The sequence below is a fragment of the Malassezia vespertilionis genome, chromosome 8, assembly GCF_029542925.1.
Source record: "Malassezia vespertilionis chromosome 8, complete sequence".
Taxonomy (NCBI): domain Eukaryota; kingdom Fungi; phylum Basidiomycota; class Malasseziomycetes; order Malasseziales; family Malasseziaceae; genus Malassezia; species Malassezia vespertilionis.
In genome coordinates, this window is record NC_079254.1 from 191,471 (window position 1) to 207,810 (window position 16,340).

A 16,340-nucleotide genomic window follows, 5' to 3' on the forward strand; every position below is an offset into this window, starting at 1 on the left:
CGAACATAAAAAATACGGAAATGAATTAAAGCGCTTCACGTAACCGGGAAAGAGTGTGTTTCATGTTGCATTTCGAGCGGCATATCTGAATAAACATGCGAGACAGACTCGGCTGCAAGAGGGGTATCCATGTCTGGGCACTCTTTCTTCTCGTCATGTCCGAAATCTTGCTCCATATCCGACGCGGAGTCGTGCAAACCCAACCCGCCACCTAGGAAAGCGGGAAGCCACTGGATGCGATGGGTTGCATGCAGCTTGGAGTCAAACCCATCGTTCACTTCCTTTGCTTCCGGATCCAGACGTCGCCCATCGTCTGGATTGCCTGATCCATGGATACCATGGAGCCCTGCCGGGCGGTCCTGGGGCAGTACGCAGTGCCTAAGATCGTATTCGCGGTACTCGAGTGCCGTAAAGGCACGTCCCGTCGCGCGGCAGAACAGATATGTGCACAAGATGCGCACAATGCAAGAGGCGAGAGCAAATCCCAGTGCGCCCAATGGCGCAGCGAAAAACGCGCCGAGCACACTATAGTCGTCCGCATACAAATCATTCGGCAGGCCAATCAGCTTTCCGCCGTCGATGGCATTGTGGTAGAAAATCGTGCCAAAGATGAACACAGTGAGAAAGCCACCACAGCCGCCGACGAACACGTCAAATCCATTCAACATGTACAGCCGCCAACTCAAGCCGAGGAATGCCGGTGGAATAACCGCGACCGACGCGAGATCTGCGACAAGAAACACTTTAAAAATGTCAATCGAGATCGACGCGAGCGCAACGCAAGGTACGTTTAGCAGCAGCAAGAAGATACGACACCACCAAATGTTGACGCGGCCGAGAAACAAATCGTTTTGAATGACACTAATTTGTGCGGACTGAAATGTGTCATAGGCACTGGAGGAGAGTACGCCGGCAAGGACAAGCACAATGCCATGGACCCACTTGGGCATGGTAAGAAGCGCGTAAAAGAGGGCGTTTGAGCCATCTTCCTCGTCGCCATCAGAAATCAAAGGGTATCCTTGCTCGCTGGGCGGCCATTGGTGCGCCCAATATGACAACGGACCCGCCATGCCAACGAGGAATATGATGGCAAATAGGGGGAGGGATGCGAGAAGCACCGATGCCCACAGCCCCTTGTTCGACTTGGATGCAAACGCACGCTGCCAGAATCCCTGATTAAACATTTGGGAAAAGATGATGGAGACGGGCAAAATGTACCACAACTCCCCACCGAGCTTTTGCGGCGTAAGTATGCCAAGCTGCAACGGGTCAGCATTATTGTCCGGCTTCTCGTGCACTTTGGTTTTGTCAAGGTCCAGCTGTGTACCAAACATGGCGCCACCGATAATGATGAAAATAATCACTGCGATTGCATTAAAGTTATCGGTCCAGAGAGACGCCTTGAAGCCACCGTAGGCCGTGTAAATTGTAGTGGTAATAGCGACGATCAGCGGGGGGATGATACGGTTTACATTCGGTGCAATCGTGGTGCAAATCACGCCGTACGTGTTCAGCTCGACAATCATGAAGCAAAACATGAACCCGATAAAAATTAGCGCACTGAGCACACCAATCGGCCAGCCGTAGCGCCGGCGCATATACTCCGAGAGGGTAAACCCATCGGGGCAGAGGCGACGAATCAAGGGACCAAAAATGGCAAACATCCAGAGCGGCACCACAGAGGCAAATGTGTACGCAAAGAGGCCCAAGATACCAGCCTGGGGCATGAGTGCCAGCTCGGGATAACTCTGCAGGAGAGAAGACGACATATCTGAAAGTGTTAGTTCCGAACGCACAAAGCACAAGGCCGCACAGAAGCTCCAGTGACACACAGCATTCCCTTCGCGAGCATTATCTCGGTCAGGTATAAAGCAATTTGCTTTCACGGTATAATCTCAGCCAAGTTGCCTTTCGCGCACGCTTTACGAGAAATGCATGCGCGGCTATGTGCCGAAACACAGGCAACGGCACCCGTAGCTGCTGACCCTGCGTGTTATCTTCACGTATGACAGAAAGAGAGGGCGGCGCCATCAAGCTGTCACCGACGAATAGACACGCTACGTCTTGCGCGCTGCGGTGAAATACGTTACCATCACGGGTATGCTAAAATGTCCTGCGCATCTGTTTGTTTCAACACTAACTCGATGCAATCCAATTCAAGGCCAAAGGCAGCGCTTTTGTGAGCACAGCGCCCACATACCTGCTTGCGTTTTTACGCCACTAATGAACTCCTGTTTATTCCGCGTATTGTAGCCAGCCCACAGACCGATGAGCATAAACCCACACAAGGTGCTGTATATCAAGGCATTCGCCTGTGACGGTGCCAGGTACGACACCGTACTCGGTTCCCTATCCGCCATCGTAGCAATCGTTTACCAGGGTGGCTGCGGTGGCGTAACATGACGCATCTGCACGTGGGTCCACGTGCGTATGTATGACTATGCTGCAGGTTGCTGCGCCGTACAAACCATCGTATCGAACATGCTGCCGGCCCAGGACGGGCCGGATGCACTAGCATCCTTAAAAAATACGGAGCAGCTGTATAAAAACTACATGGGCATGTACAATAGCGCTGTGCCCGAACTGGACGAGCTCGCGGCGCTGCGCACGCACTTAGATTTTCTGCGCAACGACGCAGACGCGCGTTTGAATGCACTGCTGACGGAGCGCGGCCACCAGCCGCGCACGAATACATCCAACGCCACGGTATACAAGAATGAAGAGAATGCAGGCCTCAGTGTATACGATACTGAACAAGAATGGTCACACACGAATGGGACAGTAAGCCATACCTACGGAAGGGGCCCGCGGCGGCAGACCGCACACAGTTCTCCCGCAGAGATGACCAGCAGCGATCTCGATACGGACATGGACGAGCCCAGCAAGCCTGGCGCGTCCGTGCGGACGGGCCTTGGCGTGAAGTTGCGCATCCAAGCGCATGATCCTGCTCACGTAAAACAGCCTCCCACCGAAGCCGTCACGCTGCGCCCACGCCCGCATGTGGTGGATGTAGACGAGACGTTTGTGGACGACTCGAAGTTTAGCTGGGATATACCTGCCGACGTGCACGCCGCGGCTCTTCCTCAACTCGAGCCGAGGCGCGGAACAAGGCCGTGCCCGACGCACCCATTCGACGTTCACGACGACTTTGCCAACAAAGACTGGCGGGATCGTGATACGCAGAGCATGGGCTCACCTGCGCCTGGACAGAGCATCACGAAAGATGCGAGTCGCAGTCGGCAAGGCAAAGACGCGACGCAAGTTCCGGCCACAACATTTTACAATTATGCGGACGCCTACTTCAAGCCCGTCACCGAAGACGACCTTGCGTGGCTCTCGAGTAAGGCTGATGACCCATACCCCTTTCAGTTCCCTGATCTCGGCACGCCGTACCGTAAAGTATGGGGAAAAGAAGACGCAGAACTGCTCGGAGAGCTCAATACCGTCGACGGCAGCGCGCAAAACGACCCAGCCAAGGCGCGGGCGCGGGCGCTCGTAGGCAATGCAGTCCATGACGACGATGTGCCGCTTGCGCATGCGCTTCTTTCGGACACAAATCCAGCCTGCTCATTTACACTCCGGGAGCTTGGTGACCGGCAAATGTACAATCGCACAGCATGGTGCGGCCCCCTAACGGAGCGACTCGCTTCGTCCATTCTTGTCACCGACGACGACAGTTCCTTAGAAGGCGCAGCCTACGCCGATACTGCGCTGGTCTTGGAGCCGCCGCCGGACACACACAAGACCATGGCCGAGGTAGAGTCCCAGGCGCGGCAGGAGCTCGAGGCGGTGGGTCTGCTCGAGCCTGGGATTCGCATTCCTTGGGAAGAGCACGCTGATAGCTCCATCTCCAGCGCCTTGCGGCAGGCACAAGAGCTGCTTCAGAAACAGACCCGCATGAACGAACAGCGCAAGGCACGTCTCTTTCGCATTGCACAGGATCGGATGGCGTTCCAAGACTACCAGGCATGCTTACAGGCCATCGATCGCGAAATTGAAGCAAATTGGACCAAGCGACAGCGACAAATCAAAGCGAGTATGGGCAAGAAGCGCAAAGGGCACGATCCGAACGGCACTGTGCCGACTGAAGCCGCCGGGCCAAGCAAGCCGCAGCTCCCCGACACGCTGCAAGCAATGCTTGCGCGGCGTCGAAAGCTCAAAGAGGCGTTTAAGCCCATGTTTGCCGCAATTCCACACTCATTCAAGGCGCCGCGAGAAAGTATATACCAGGGGTTGGATATGTAGTCACGGATATCTAGTCGCTTATAAATGCTTCTCACCAAGGACCAGCAGCGCTCCGCGCGCGCAAGCAAGATCGGTGATGCGACGCGGCCGCGTACCGTCAAACGGCACGGCAACATGCTCAGGGCAGAGGTGTGTGTCGCCAGGCTCGCCATGCACGATGCCCCAGACGTACACATTGCCTGCGTCTGTCGCCGCCGCAGCATAGTCAAGCCCCGCGGCAATGCATGTGACTTTTTCCGGCAGGGCGAGCGGCCGCAGCAGCATGGTACTTGGCGCTTCGTAGCCAATCGCTCCGTAGCCAGCAGTGTGCAATGTGCCGCAATCTGTGCGTCAGCAAATCCTTCATTAGGCCTGCTCAGCCATGGCTACGAAGCAGGCGGCGGTGCAAGCACCCCGCACTGCGCCGCAGTAGCAATAGGGGTGTCGTCCGTGGTCGGTTGGTCCCTTGAATGCATCCTCGCAGGCGTGTGTACGTACCGTCTAAGAAGAGAAGAAAACTGCCGCCGAGGCACGCATCCACAACGGAAATTCCGACGTCCACCTCGGTTGGCGTGCGGAGTTGATCAACAGTCGCTGCCTGCAGCGCTTGACCGTACTCGGTATTTCCCCAAACAAAAACGTTCCCCGACGAAGTGAGTACCATGGACGTATCGCCGCCGGCAATGACGCGCGTGGGCAATACACCCTCGGGCAGTGCCACGTGTGTGAATTGTGTCGCGTACGGAATCACGGCAGGCTTTGCGAGCTGGCCGTCAGTGTTAAGTCCTGTTGCAAATACACTCGCGTCTTGCAGCAGCAGGACGTGATCCATTCCCGCGGAAAGATCTGTGATACGTGCTGCAGGGCGCGGCAGAGGGATCTGGGTCATACTAAGGAGCGTATCGCGCCCTTGGATGCCGAGTTGGCCTCGGGCAGTGGTTCCGCACCCGTACAATCCATCACGCGCCGCTACCAGCGTAAACCCATTTCCTGCTGCAATGTGCTCAATCCCGTGCATCTCCAACACATTTTCTCCCCTCCTTGCTCTATCCGTCGTGCCGTTCCCTAACTCGCCAAACGCATTTATGCCCGCGGCGTACAGGAGCGCAGAACATCCAGCGTCGCGCGCGTTGAATGCCACGAGCGCATGCGACACAGATCCACACACTCGAAAAGGCACAGCACCTGGATGTGCCTGTAGCGCATTACTGCGCACCGGTTCCAGGTGCCTCGCGCGGAGGCCACCCAAGATCCCTGTAAACCATGCGGCGTTTGCTCGCGGCCAAATCATTCCCGAAAGTGGAGGCTGGTGCATGCTACCCCCGGTTCGTTTTGTCTGACTAAGCAATGGCGTAGAGCTTGGCGGGCCCTAAACTCTAGCGTGCCTTACACAACCATGTCCTTGTACGGCCTGCTGAAGGAGTACATTCCGCAATCTATTCAGCATGCTACTGAGCCCATGCAGATTTGGCATCCCGGGGTTACGCCGTTCTCCACGCTCAAGTCTACAATGATCATGTCGGCATTGTACTTGATTATAGTGCTGGGTGGCCGCGAATTTATGCGCAACAGGCCTCCGGTCTCCTCCAAGCTGCTGCGCACCCCCTTTTTGGTGCACAACATTCTCCTTTCGCTTGCTAGTGGTCTGCTGCTTGCACTTTATTTGGAGGAAATGCTCCCGTATGCGAAGAAGTACGGCTGGCACGACAGTATCTGTGTGTACGGCGCTACGTCGTCGCGCATGACTTTGTTTTACATTATCAACTACTACTTCAAGTACTGGGAGTTTGTCGACACTTTCTTCCTTGTTGCGAAAAAGAAGCCGCTCATGTTCCTGCACGTTTATCACCACGTCGCTACCGCGTTCTTGTGTTGGACGCAAATTGTGGGTCGTACCCCCATGGCGTGGGCTATTATTTGCTTGAATCTTTTCGTGCACGTCATTATGTACGCGTACTATGCCGCCTCCAGCGTTGGCATCCGATTCCCTTTCAAGAAGCTGATTACGCTGATGCAAATTGTGCAATTCTTTGTGGACTTGTACATTTGCTACTACGGAAGTGCGTATATTTTGCATTTACTGACCACAGCATACAACCACTACGCTACTTACTTCTTTCCCTGGCTGCCGCACCGTCACTGCGACGGCGACCACATCTACGCATGGACAGGCATCGTGATTCTTTCCAGCTACCTCGTCCTGTTTATTTTCTGTACGTATTTTTTTTCCCGCTTACGTTAGTCTACAGGTCCACCTACAACAAGGCGAAAAAGGGCGACGCAAAGAAGGCAAACTAAGCTTGCGTCTGGGTCCCTGTCGGGCCGCGCTCGCATCTTTGCGAAGCGCTTGCGGTAGAAATTGCGCAATTACATGATAGTGGTATCGTAGCGCCAAAGAGCAAGTACAAAAATTACGCGACAACGTGGGGAAAGTACCCTTGTGGTAGCGCTTTTTTTTTTTTGGCCAGGGTCGGCTTTGTGAACCGATGCTCCGCTGGCATTCCGTATGAAACACTATCACTTTACGCTATAGCGACCGAAGAAAAAAAGGGCATTTTCAAGTGCACATCACATGGCGTACCTGGTTGTGAGCGTGTCGAAGAGTGTACCTACTTTCGAGTCCATTCGCGCGCCGTGTTCTCGTACGCGCCACGATCCGTCTTGTATAAGTGGGCAATGTCCGGCACAAGCGGGTCGTCCGGGTTGGGATCTGTGAGCATCGAGCAGATCGACAGCAAAACTAGAGTGAGCCAAGAAGCACAACGTACCCTTGGAGATCGTCAGGGCGGGACTCCATTGGTCCCTCAGGATATCCAGGCAGATGCTGCCGTTGGCATTGATGTTCGGGTGATAGATCTTGGTAGAGAACGAGACCTTTGGTGGCTTGAATGGGTAGTCTGTAGGGAACGTGATCGAAAGGAAAAAGACGCCGCCAGAGTAGGGCGAGTCGCTCTGGCTGTAAGCATGATAATTGCAGCATACGTACAGGGCCCATGATCGTAGCTTGCCACTGAATAGTGCAATCGCGAGTCAGTAAAGTCCTCGAGCATCATAGGCAACGTACCTGGAACATGTTGTCCCCTGTGGGACCAGCGCTGCACGAAGACGGAGGATCACGGCCGAGGTCCGCCAATTCCTAACGCACAAACGGGCACACGGCCGCGACACGGTGTTAGTACGGAACCAGGGTTGCCTCAAATACACACCTTGCTAATACGTTTCATTGCCATGGTGAGGTATCTATTCGCTACTGTCTACCCCGTGGCGTAGACTAGTGTGTAAAAGACAGGAGAAAAGGGGCGTGGCTTCCTTTGCGCGCGCCGCGCCCGGACGGCCATGTGGGCTCGGCCGAAATAATAGCCTCGGTGTTCCTCGTCGCGCAGTCTTTTGCGCTGCGATGCTGGGAGGCGAGCACGGGCGGGGCAATGCCCTGGAGCTCGAACGTCCAGACGCTGCCGCGGCGCATGCGGAGGGCGAGGATGCGCGTGTTATCGCGCCGATACCAGTGGACGTGGTTGCCTCTGCACTGCCCACGGTCGAAAGCAAGGTACAGACTACGGGCGCCGCACAGCAATGGCGCGCTTTAAACTCCTCCGTGCGGGATACGGAGGAGGTGAAAGAGTCGAATGGCATTTCTCCATATGTTGACGATGGTGGTCGTGGTGAATCTGGTGATCGAGCGGATTTGAATGCGGATGTGTTGAAGGCAGAGTATGAACGCGAGACGCGCGCGAATACTTCCAAGCGCGCCGCACTCTTTCCATCGGATGCAGAGGATGCGCTTGAGCGCGAAATACTTTTCACCGAGAAATCCCTGCGCAATCCAAGCGATTGCGCCAGTGCACACGACAAAACAGCCGCTGCGCCAAGCCCAGCTACGCCCGCTGTCGAGGCAGAACGTAGCGGCGCGAGCAGCGTGGCACGGAGCAATACGTCCGACATGGACATGGACGAATCTAGCACGTCCGAACCCGCTGCGCCCATCGGCCTCCCGCACACTGACCCAAGCACAGAACGCGAGGAAACGGACGCGCTTGAAGCTATTCTTGATGAGGAGGTCGAGATGGAGACGCCTGCACCCGATACAAACCCTCTTGCCGAATCAGCGGAGGTAAAGAGTGCGATTCAGTCGCTGGCAAAGCAGCTCGTGGCCCAATACCCCCTTGCACCCGACTACGTCTGCTCGCTTTATGACGAGAATCGCAACGTGGCTGCCTCGCTCACCGTTCCCACCTGCTTAGCAAGCACAAAAAGCGGCGCGCTCGCGCCGCCATTGAACTTTGCCATTGCCCCCATGCTAGCATCCAGCGCACAAGCGCGCGCGTCCAAGGCCGAAGCGCTGCGTGTAGAATACCGCAAGCGCCACACTGCGTGGAAAAGCTACTGTGCGCGCCTCGATGAGATTTACGAGCGGCGTGAGGCTCAGCGGCGAGCGATGCAAGGTCCTGCCGAGAGTGAAAGCGGCCTCAACAGCGTCGCTCCCTCTGTGCTAAGCACGCCGCTCACTTCGCGCGGTTCCAGACGCAGTGCGTACGGCGCCGCAGGATTTGGCGATGCTGTGCGTTCCGAGGCGGAGTTTCTCGAGATTCTTGCGTCGTTGGAAAGTGCCGAGATGCAGGACCCTGTCGTGCGCGCAAAACGCACTGCGGCAACCGAGCCCGACATGGCCATTCGTCTCCCCGAAGATCCACCGCTTCCCGACGAGGACAATGGTTTTGTCGCTGACTTTCGCGAGCGTTTCTTCCCCGACTTTGATCCCGACGTGTGGAGCGACGAGGAGCGCGCGATTTTCATGCGGCGCTACGCAAAGTACCCCAAACAGTTTGGGCGCATTGCCAGTGGCCTGCCGCACAAGACCTCGCAGCAATGTGTGGTGTATTATTACTTGCACAAACATAGCGACGGCTACGGATTTAAGTCGCTGAACTCGCGTAAACGCGAGCGCAAACGCAAGCCGAAAGTGCGTGCAAAGAAGGCCAAAGGAAGTGCCCTCATGGCCGACATGGCCCCGGCTGAAGAGCAGGAGCTAGATGACACGCCGGACACGCCGGACGTGCCGGACGTGCCCAAGCATCTCTCCGACGCGCCTATCGAGCGCCCACGCATCGCAAGCTCTGCAAAGCGCGCCAAGGCCACTCCGAAACGCCAGCGGAGTGCGGTGGAGGACGCTGCAGAAAGCCTGTCCCAGCTCTCTAGCGTCGTCGCCACCAAGCCAGAGACGGAAATGGACCGCGACTTGGCCGCTGCTGAGGCGCTGGAGGCGCTGGCAAGCGTTGGGACAAGCGCCGCCGCACGGAAGAAACGCGCGCGTGCGAAGCCCAAGCGCGAGGGCGACGAGACGCGCAGTCGATCTCGCGGGCCCCACTGGTCCATGACCGAGCGCGCCGAGTTTTTGCGCCTCCTTGCGTTACATGGCAAGGACTGGGTTGCATTAGCCGCTACCTTTTCCAGCAAAACGCCCGCGCAAGCGCGCAATTTTTTCGCGCGTCACGCGAGCGAAAGTCCCCACTTTCAATCTGCAGCTGCGCTTGCCGTTGACAATGCGGCGTTGCCGTGGGAAGAGCGTGTGCGTGCGGCTGTTGATTTTGTAAATGCGTGGTACGCTTCCTTGCCCACCGAAACACAAGCCAATGTCGAGGGATGGCCGAGCGACGTTGCGCGTTTCTTGCGCGACGCGCCGCATCTCCTGCCCGAGGATTTTGACGAGACAGACGACGAAGACGGCGCGCAGCGCGCCGAGGCGTGGGAATATGCGCCCGCGCCGGCGTTGGCGCCGGCGCACATGCACACGCCCGCGCCCGCGCAGTCGAATGTGCCGTACCATTATCCTCCACGTGCGCCCATGTACTACCGCGAAGGCTACGATCGCTATCTGTATGGCTACCACCCAGTTTCGCCTGCATATCCCGAAGAAGGGCGTGTATACACCCCCAGACACGAGCCACGCTACGGCCCAGAGATTCCCTATTACGCCTCCCGGCCCGACGAGTACCGCACGCCGCGGTCGATGTATGTACCGCACGATGAGTATCGCAGCATAGAGCGCTACTCGCCCGACCCAACGCGCGCAGTACCGCGTAGTATGCCGCGCCCAGCGCCGCCGAATATGGGATACTTTCATGCGCCGCGTGCGATGGAGCCGCATAGATGATACCATAGGAAGCGCTTCATTCGCCCCAACATGTCTAGCGATACGATGCCTACCACTCCAATACCTGCTCCGTTTTGACGACGGTATCGATCATTTCCTGGTCGGAAGTGTCCAGCGCTTCTTGTTTGAACGCGTGGAGCGTCACACGTTTGTTCCCTACAAGCACAGTCCCATCGCGATAGTAGATGGGCGCGCGCTTCGCAATCGAATTTTGTTCGACGCGCTGGCGCGAAGGGCAGAGGCGCCGCTGGCCAATTGTGCATACATCGCAGCGCGGCCCAATCGGCACGCAAATCACCTGGCCAAACCCGACCATTTGCTTATTGATCTGCCGGAAGAGATGCTTTGGCAGCCAGCTCTGCAGCGCGAGTCGCGTCTGCTCCGGCGTCTTGGTCTTGCACCAGCCGAGGCGATTGGCGATGCGATGCACATGTGTGTCGACGCCGATTCCCACATTGAACCCCATCGCCTGCATTTGCAAAAAGGCCATCTTGGGTCCTACTCCAGGCAGTGCACACAGCTCGTCGATCGTCTTGGGCACCTGACCGCCATGCTTTTCCGCGAGGATGTCTGCAGTTTTGCGGATGTACTCGGTCTTGCGCCGAAAAAAACCCACCTTGCAGATACACTCGCGCAGTACATCGTCAGACGCGCCGCGCACAGAGTCGACCGTGACGCCGTTAGGCAGGGTGCGCTGGAGATTGTACACGGCGAGGGCAGTGACGGTGTCCTTGGTCTGCGAACTGAGCATGAGGCTGACGAGTGTCGTATACTCATACCGCTGCAAAGCATCCTCCTTGCTTTCTTCCGCGCCGTCGGGGCCCAGCCTGCCGCGGTCCGCACGATTCGTTTCCAAGCCATTCTCCACACACCCCATCGTATCTACTGGCGCAACGGTCTCCTCGCGCATCTTGGCGAGACATGCATGTACTTCTTCCCAGTGCTTTGGCACACGAATCTTGCCTTGTTCCTCCTCGGTCAGTTCCATTTTAATTTTCTTTAGGGGCATTGCGCCGCGGCTCGGCGAGTCCGGCTCGTGTTTTACCAGTGTGTGCTTGGCGCGCTTGATCGGCGTCTGGGGCGGTGTCGGCAAGGCATGCCGCGCCGCGCGGCGTCCTACGGTTAGAACTTGCTCGCTATCGCCTACCTACTTGTAGTGCCCATTTTTGCAAGGTATGCATCCCAGCCGGCACTGCGGTACCGCTCTGCTTGGTCGCGCACCTGCTTGAGCGCGTCGTCGCGTGCAGACGACTGGTCCAGCAGCGGGCCGTACACGCCGCGACCGACAATGATCATATCACAGTCATTCTCGCGGATAACTTGATCAGGCGTGCGGTACTGCTGGCCTTTTCCATCGCCCGTCGCGTCGAGGCCCACGCCGGGCGTGAGAATCAAAAAGTCCTTGTTGCGCTGCGCTTCGGTTGCTTTGGGTGAGATGTGTGCAGGGTCTTTGTGGACGCGGTGCATCGCAATAAAGCCCATGACAAAGTTGGACGTATCTTCCATGGCCGCCTGGACGTTGGCGGTGGTGTATGCATCTTTTGTCAAGCTGCCCTGCGTGCTCATCTCCGCAATCAGCAACAGGCCGCGCTGGAGAGGCAGGCCGACGGAGCCAAGGCCAGATATCACACCGGGGCCGGGGATGAGATGTGCATTGGTCAGGTGCGACCACTGCACAATGCGGTGCATCCCAGCCGCGTACTGAAGGCTCACCGTGTTGCCAATGTCGGCGAATTTGCGGTCCTCAAAAATGAGAAAATTGTGTTTTACAGCCAGCTCAGACAGTTGCTTGATCACGTCCCAGTCGAAGTCTGTGATGATGTCGACGTGCGTCTGCGGTCAGCAAGCAGCAACGCACTTTGATCAGCGCCACAAACGGTCCCACGGCGTCGACAACGGCGAGCAAATCGTCTTTGAGGGTCACGTCCACACTCACGCAAAGATTCGACTTTTTCTCGGCGATTGTACGAAGTAGCTCTTTCGCAGCAAGGTTCAAGTTCGTCTTGCTCCGCGCTTCGTACGTTGCCATTAGGAGAGGCCGACGCCGCGAGCGCGGACCAAAAAAACGCTTTGTCAGCGTGCGCGCAGCGCGCGTGCTTAGCTCAGCGTGTTGGTTTTGTTGCTTCTCCTGCGCGATGGCGGCGCATGTCAAAGTCGTGGCGCGCTTTCGCCCGGTGGACACCGAGGATAGTCTGGCCGTATTGGTAGAGGATGCACAGACAGTGCGCATGATGCGCGGGGCGGCAGATCTCAACGCTGCGTTCACCTTTGACCGCGTTTTTCCCATGCATGCTCACCAGCGCGATGTATTTGAGTACGGTATCATGGATACCGTCTCGGACGTGCTGCGCGGATACAATGGCACGATATTTGCGTACGGGCAAACAGGAAGCGGGAAGACACACACGATGATGGGTCCTGATATCGATCATGAGGAGCTGCGCGGTATTATCCCGCGCATCACGGAGCAAATCTTCAGCAATATCCTCGCGAGTCCCCCGGCGCTGGAATACACGGTCAAGGTGTCGTACATGGAGATCTACATGGAACGTATTCGCGACTTGCTTGTGCCGCAACACGACAACCTGTCCATTCAGCAGGATACTAGCAAAGGCGTCCACGTAAAGGGCCTCTCGGAGTACTATGTAAGCAGTGCAGCCGAGGTATTTGAGCTCTTGCGGCAAGGCAGTACGACACGCGCTGTATCAGCTACGCGGATGAACACTGAATCTTCACGCTCGCACAGCATTGTCCTCTTCACCATCAAGCAGCGCAATATCGAGACGGGCTCGACCAAGACGGGCAATCTCTATTTGGTCGATCTCGCCGGCTCCGAAAAAGTAGGCAAGTCGGGCGCAAGTGGCCAGACGCTGGAGGAGGCCAAAAAAATTAATAAGAGCCTCAGTACATTGGGCATGGTCATTAATGCGCTCACCGATGGCAGGTCGTCACACGTCCCTTACCGCGACTCGAAACTCACGCGCATTCTACAGGAATCGCTCGGCGGAAATTCGCGCACGACCTTACTTGTAAATTGCTCGCCGACTGCGTACAATGCCGAAGAAACGCTTTCCACCCTGCGCTTTGGCGTGCGCGCCAAGCGCATCCAGAACAATGCGCACGTAAATGCAGAGCTATCACCGATGGAGCTGCGTGTGATGCTGCAGAAAGCGAATCAGCAAAGTGCACACTACCGCAAGCAAATCGACACGCTGGAGCGAGAACTTGTCCAATGGCGCGCTGGAGAGTCTGTGCCACAGTCTGCATGGGCATCGACCAGCGTGCATGCATCGCCAGTGCGATCGCCGACACGGAGTACCGTGTCGTTGGCCGAGACCGACGAGCTGCACGAACAGCTCGCGGAAAAAGAAGGCATTGAACAGGCGCTGCGCAAAGAGCTCGGCACTGCCCGCACACAGACAAGCGAGGCCAACGAGCGGATATTTACGCTCGAGACAGAGATCCAAGCGCTGCAGCTGCACTCCGATGCGCTTGCTTTTGCGCGTGACGAGGCAGTTGCACAAATCGAAATAGTGCGTGAAATGCCACCACCTGCTGCGCCGCCAATCGAGCGCGAAAAAGGGCGCGACGAGCGGCTTGAAGACATGTTTGCGAGCCTACAGCTAGAGCACCGCCCCGGCGTCGACACAATCTTGGCGCTTGTCGACCGTCTGTCTTTGCCTGGTGGACAGCTTTCGCCAGAAGAAGTGCGCATGCTGCGCGATACGATTATCCAGGAGCAGGTCATGCTTTCTGAACAGATCCACACTGTGCGCATTCATGCCCAGGAACTCTCCGTATTGCGGCTGCAGAAACATGCCTTGTCGGAACGTATCGGCGCGCTTCAGCAGCGCTACGATCTCATTACAGATCACATCGGCGCGCTGGAGCATGGATTCCGCCTAGGCGATGAAACCGGCGGGCAGCTTGCGTCTTTGCGCCGCATGCTGGAAGAGCAGACGACTGCCTCGCAGCTGAATACGAGCAATGAAGTGCTTCACCTTGAAGGCCTGCTTACGACGCGTGCAGAAGAGACTGTGGATCTGGCGCGCTCGCTCGACGATCTACGCGCCTCGCACGACGAGCAGAAACAGGCATTACATCACTTGCGCTTGGCGGTCACCGCCGACGGGACAGAGGCAGGGCCCGAAGCGATGCAGCGCTTAGTGGACGCGTCGGAGCTGATGGAAAAGTCGCGCGAGCTGGTCACGGTCCGCTTGCGCGAGTACGAAAGGCTGAAGCAGCAGCTGATGCAAGGGCTTCGCGAGCGCAGCGAGAAGATTGTCGAGATGGAAATGGCAATGGAGGAGATGCAGGACCAGTACAAGATGCTCCTCGAGACGCTGAATTTGCGGGTACAGCAGCGCAAGATGGGCATTTTGGAGCGGCACCTTGAGCAGCTCGCGAGTGTGCAGCGGCGTCTTGTCGAGCAGAACAGTGCACTGAAGCAGGACATGGCGACCGCAGACAAACGCGTCGCCGCGCGAAACGAGCGGATTCAGGCGCTCGAAGAGGATTTGTATGCGACACGGCAGCGCCTCAAAGTGCGCGAAGAACGCGCAATGCAAGACACGGAGAATTTTTCGTTTGGAAGAATCGCCAAGCCCATGCGTGGTGCAGGCGCGGTAGATGCGTCGGAGCTGAAACCTAAAGGGGGCTGGTTTTTCTCGGCCAAGTAGTGAAACGATAACATGATAGACGTAATGAGGTAATGAAAAAAAAATATGGCAGAGGTGCTGCTACTCTACAAGCCGTTGTCTACAGCATGGTCGCAATCAGCACAATAATCGCGATCTCCATCATAATAACAAATGCCGACACGCACACAACCACGCTCCCCGCCGTTTTGAACCGCGGGAGGTACACGTACGAGTCGGGGTCAATCATATGCACTGGCTCTGTGCGCGCCTCGCTCTGCAATGTACCCAGTGCTGTGCTATTCGGCTCGTAGTGCATCGTCATCCTGTACCGAAAAAATGCAGTGGCAAATAGACCCAGCGCCAGTACACAGTTCGCAAGGCCGATCCAGAAAAATGCAGGCTCAAAAATCTTCATGATCATCATGCTAAACGTCAGCTGGCCCAGCGCTCCACGCAGGTATGCACCGTCAAATGTACGCTGCGACGCGCGCAGATCTAAACGCTCTCCTTCTTGCAGTGCTTTGTGCAGCGTTTCTTCCGTGCGGCGCAACATGCTGCCCGCACGCCGCCCCGGCATGGCGCGCGGCATGGCGAGGTGCACAAGCCACGAGTCACGTGGTCATATGTTGCGCGGCGCCGCTGCGGTGCTCTGTCCTTTTCAAAGCATGCGTGTGCTGTGGGTGTGGTTTGTCGCGCTGTGCATGCTCACACGTGGCGCGGCATGCCTGTACATGTACTTTGAGGCCGGAGAGGTAAAGTGCTTTTATGAGCAGCTGCCTCTGGACACGATTGTGGTGGGCCACTATTTCACAGAAGAATGGGACGACGCACACAACCAGTACGACATCCCTACGGAGCTTGGGATCGGGATCGTGGTGCGCCATACCCCAACGAACCACATTCTTGTCTCGGCGCATGGAAAGCCCGCGGGCAAATTTGCGCTCACAACGCACGAGGCGGGAATGCACGAGATCTGTTTGCAGACAGAGTACCACGGCGCGCGGCTCAAGAATGGGCACTTTCCGGAGCTGCGTATGCACATTGATATCGTGATTGGCGATGCACACAGGTCTACGTCTGCACAGGACAAGGTGCACTCGGACGATTTGCTGTCGCGAGCGCGAGCGCTGAATGCAAAAATGCGCGATCTGCACAAGGAGCAGCAATACCAGCGCGAGCGCGAGATGAGCTTCCGCGATCTGAGCGAGGCGACGAATACGCGTGCAGCGTGGTTTATGGTATTCCAGTTTCTCGTGCTCGTGATTGCCTGTATCTGGCAGCTGCTGAATCTGCGCACGTTTTTCGAGGATAAAAAGTTGCGGTAG

The 16,340-nt window shown here is 56.8% G+C and overlaps 10 protein-coding genes across 10 annotated transcripts; 5 read left to right on the forward strand and 5 right to left on the reverse strand.

The window, feature by feature from the left end:
• Positions 1-35: 35 nt before the first annotated feature.
• On the reverse strand, positions 36-2,360 carry MVES1_003623 (uncharacterized protein; the record flags this gene model as incomplete). Its single annotated transcript, XM_056208437.1, has 3 exons — positions 36-1,771; positions 1,920-1,943; positions 2,201-2,360. The coding sequence occupies 3 exons, from the start codon at positions 2,358-2,360 to the stop codon at positions 36-38; spliced, it is 1,920 nt and encodes a 639-aa protein (XP_056064412.1).
• Positions 2,361-2,481: 121 nt separating this feature from the next.
• NGG1 (Transcriptional regulator) lies at positions 2,482-4,245 on the forward strand (the record flags this gene model as incomplete). The annotated part of the gene is made up of 1 exon (XM_056208438.1): positions 2,482-4,245. The coding sequence occupies one exon, from the start codon at positions 2,482-2,484 to the stop codon at positions 4,243-4,245; it is 1,764 nt and encodes a 587-aa protein (XP_056064413.1).
• Positions 4,246-4,263: 18 nt separating this feature from the next.
• On the reverse strand, positions 4,264-5,242 carry MVES1_003625 (uncharacterized protein; the record flags this gene model as incomplete). The annotated part of the gene is made up of 2 exons (XM_056208439.1): positions 4,264-4,568; positions 4,723-5,242. The coding sequence occupies 2 exons, from the start codon at positions 5,240-5,242 to the stop codon at positions 4,264-4,266; spliced, it is 825 nt and encodes a 274-aa protein (XP_056064414.1).
• Positions 5,243-5,620: 378 nt separating this feature from the next.
• Positions 5,621-6,522, forward strand: MVES1_003626 (very-long-chain 3-oxoacyl-CoA synthase; the record flags this gene model as incomplete). The annotated part of the gene is made up of 3 exons (XM_056208440.1): positions 5,621-6,284; positions 6,315-6,437; positions 6,467-6,522. The coding sequence occupies 3 exons, from the start codon at positions 5,621-5,623 to the stop codon at positions 6,520-6,522; spliced, it is 843 nt and encodes a 280-aa protein (XP_056064415.1).
• A 311-nt stretch (positions 6,523-6,833) lies between these two features.
• Positions 6,834-7,454, reverse strand: UBC1 (E2 ubiquitin-conjugating enzyme; the record flags this gene model as incomplete). Its single annotated transcript, XM_056208441.1, has 5 exons — positions 6,834-6,964; positions 6,993-7,176; positions 7,211-7,234; positions 7,289-7,360; positions 7,431-7,454. 5 exons carry the CDS (start codon positions 7,452-7,454, stop codon positions 6,834-6,836), a joined length of 435 nt encoding a protein of 144 aa, XP_056064416.1.
• Positions 7,455-7,621: 167 nt separating this feature from the next.
• Positions 7,622-10,375, forward strand: SNT1 (DNA-binding protein snt1; the record flags this gene model as incomplete). Its single annotated transcript, XM_056208442.1, has 1 exon — positions 7,622-10,375. The coding sequence occupies one exon, from the start codon at positions 7,622-7,624 to the stop codon at positions 10,373-10,375; it is 2,754 nt and encodes a 917-aa protein (XP_056064417.1).
• Positions 10,376-10,424: 49 nt separating this feature from the next.
• Positions 10,425-12,404, reverse strand: URA3 (orotidine-5'-phosphate decarboxylase; the record flags this gene model as incomplete). The annotated part of the gene is made up of 3 exons (XM_056208443.1): positions 10,425-11,491; positions 11,527-12,208; positions 12,234-12,404. The coding sequence occupies 3 exons, from the start codon at positions 12,402-12,404 to the stop codon at positions 10,425-10,427; spliced, it is 1,920 nt and encodes a 639-aa protein (XP_056064418.1).
• A 106-nt stretch (positions 12,405-12,510) lies between these two features.
• On the forward strand, positions 12,511-15,054 carry MVES1_003630 (uncharacterized protein; the record flags this gene model as incomplete). Its single annotated transcript, XM_056208444.1, has 1 exon — positions 12,511-15,054. One exon carries the CDS (start codon positions 12,511-12,513, stop codon positions 15,052-15,054), a length of 2,544 nt encoding a protein of 847 aa, XP_056064419.1.
• A 79-nt stretch (positions 15,055-15,133) lies between these two features.
• Positions 15,134-15,592, reverse strand: MVES1_003631 (uncharacterized protein; the record flags this gene model as incomplete). The annotated part of the gene is made up of 1 exon (XM_056208445.1): positions 15,134-15,592. One exon carries the CDS (start codon positions 15,590-15,592, stop codon positions 15,134-15,136), a length of 459 nt encoding a protein of 152 aa, XP_056064420.1.
• An 88-nt stretch (positions 15,593-15,680) lies between these two features.
• ERP1 (emp24p/erv25p- protein) lies at positions 15,681-16,340 on the forward strand (the record flags this gene model as incomplete). The annotated part of the gene is made up of 1 exon (XM_056208446.1): positions 15,681-16,340. The coding sequence occupies one exon, from the start codon at positions 15,681-15,683 to the stop codon at positions 16,338-16,340; it is 660 nt and encodes a 219-aa protein (XP_056064421.1).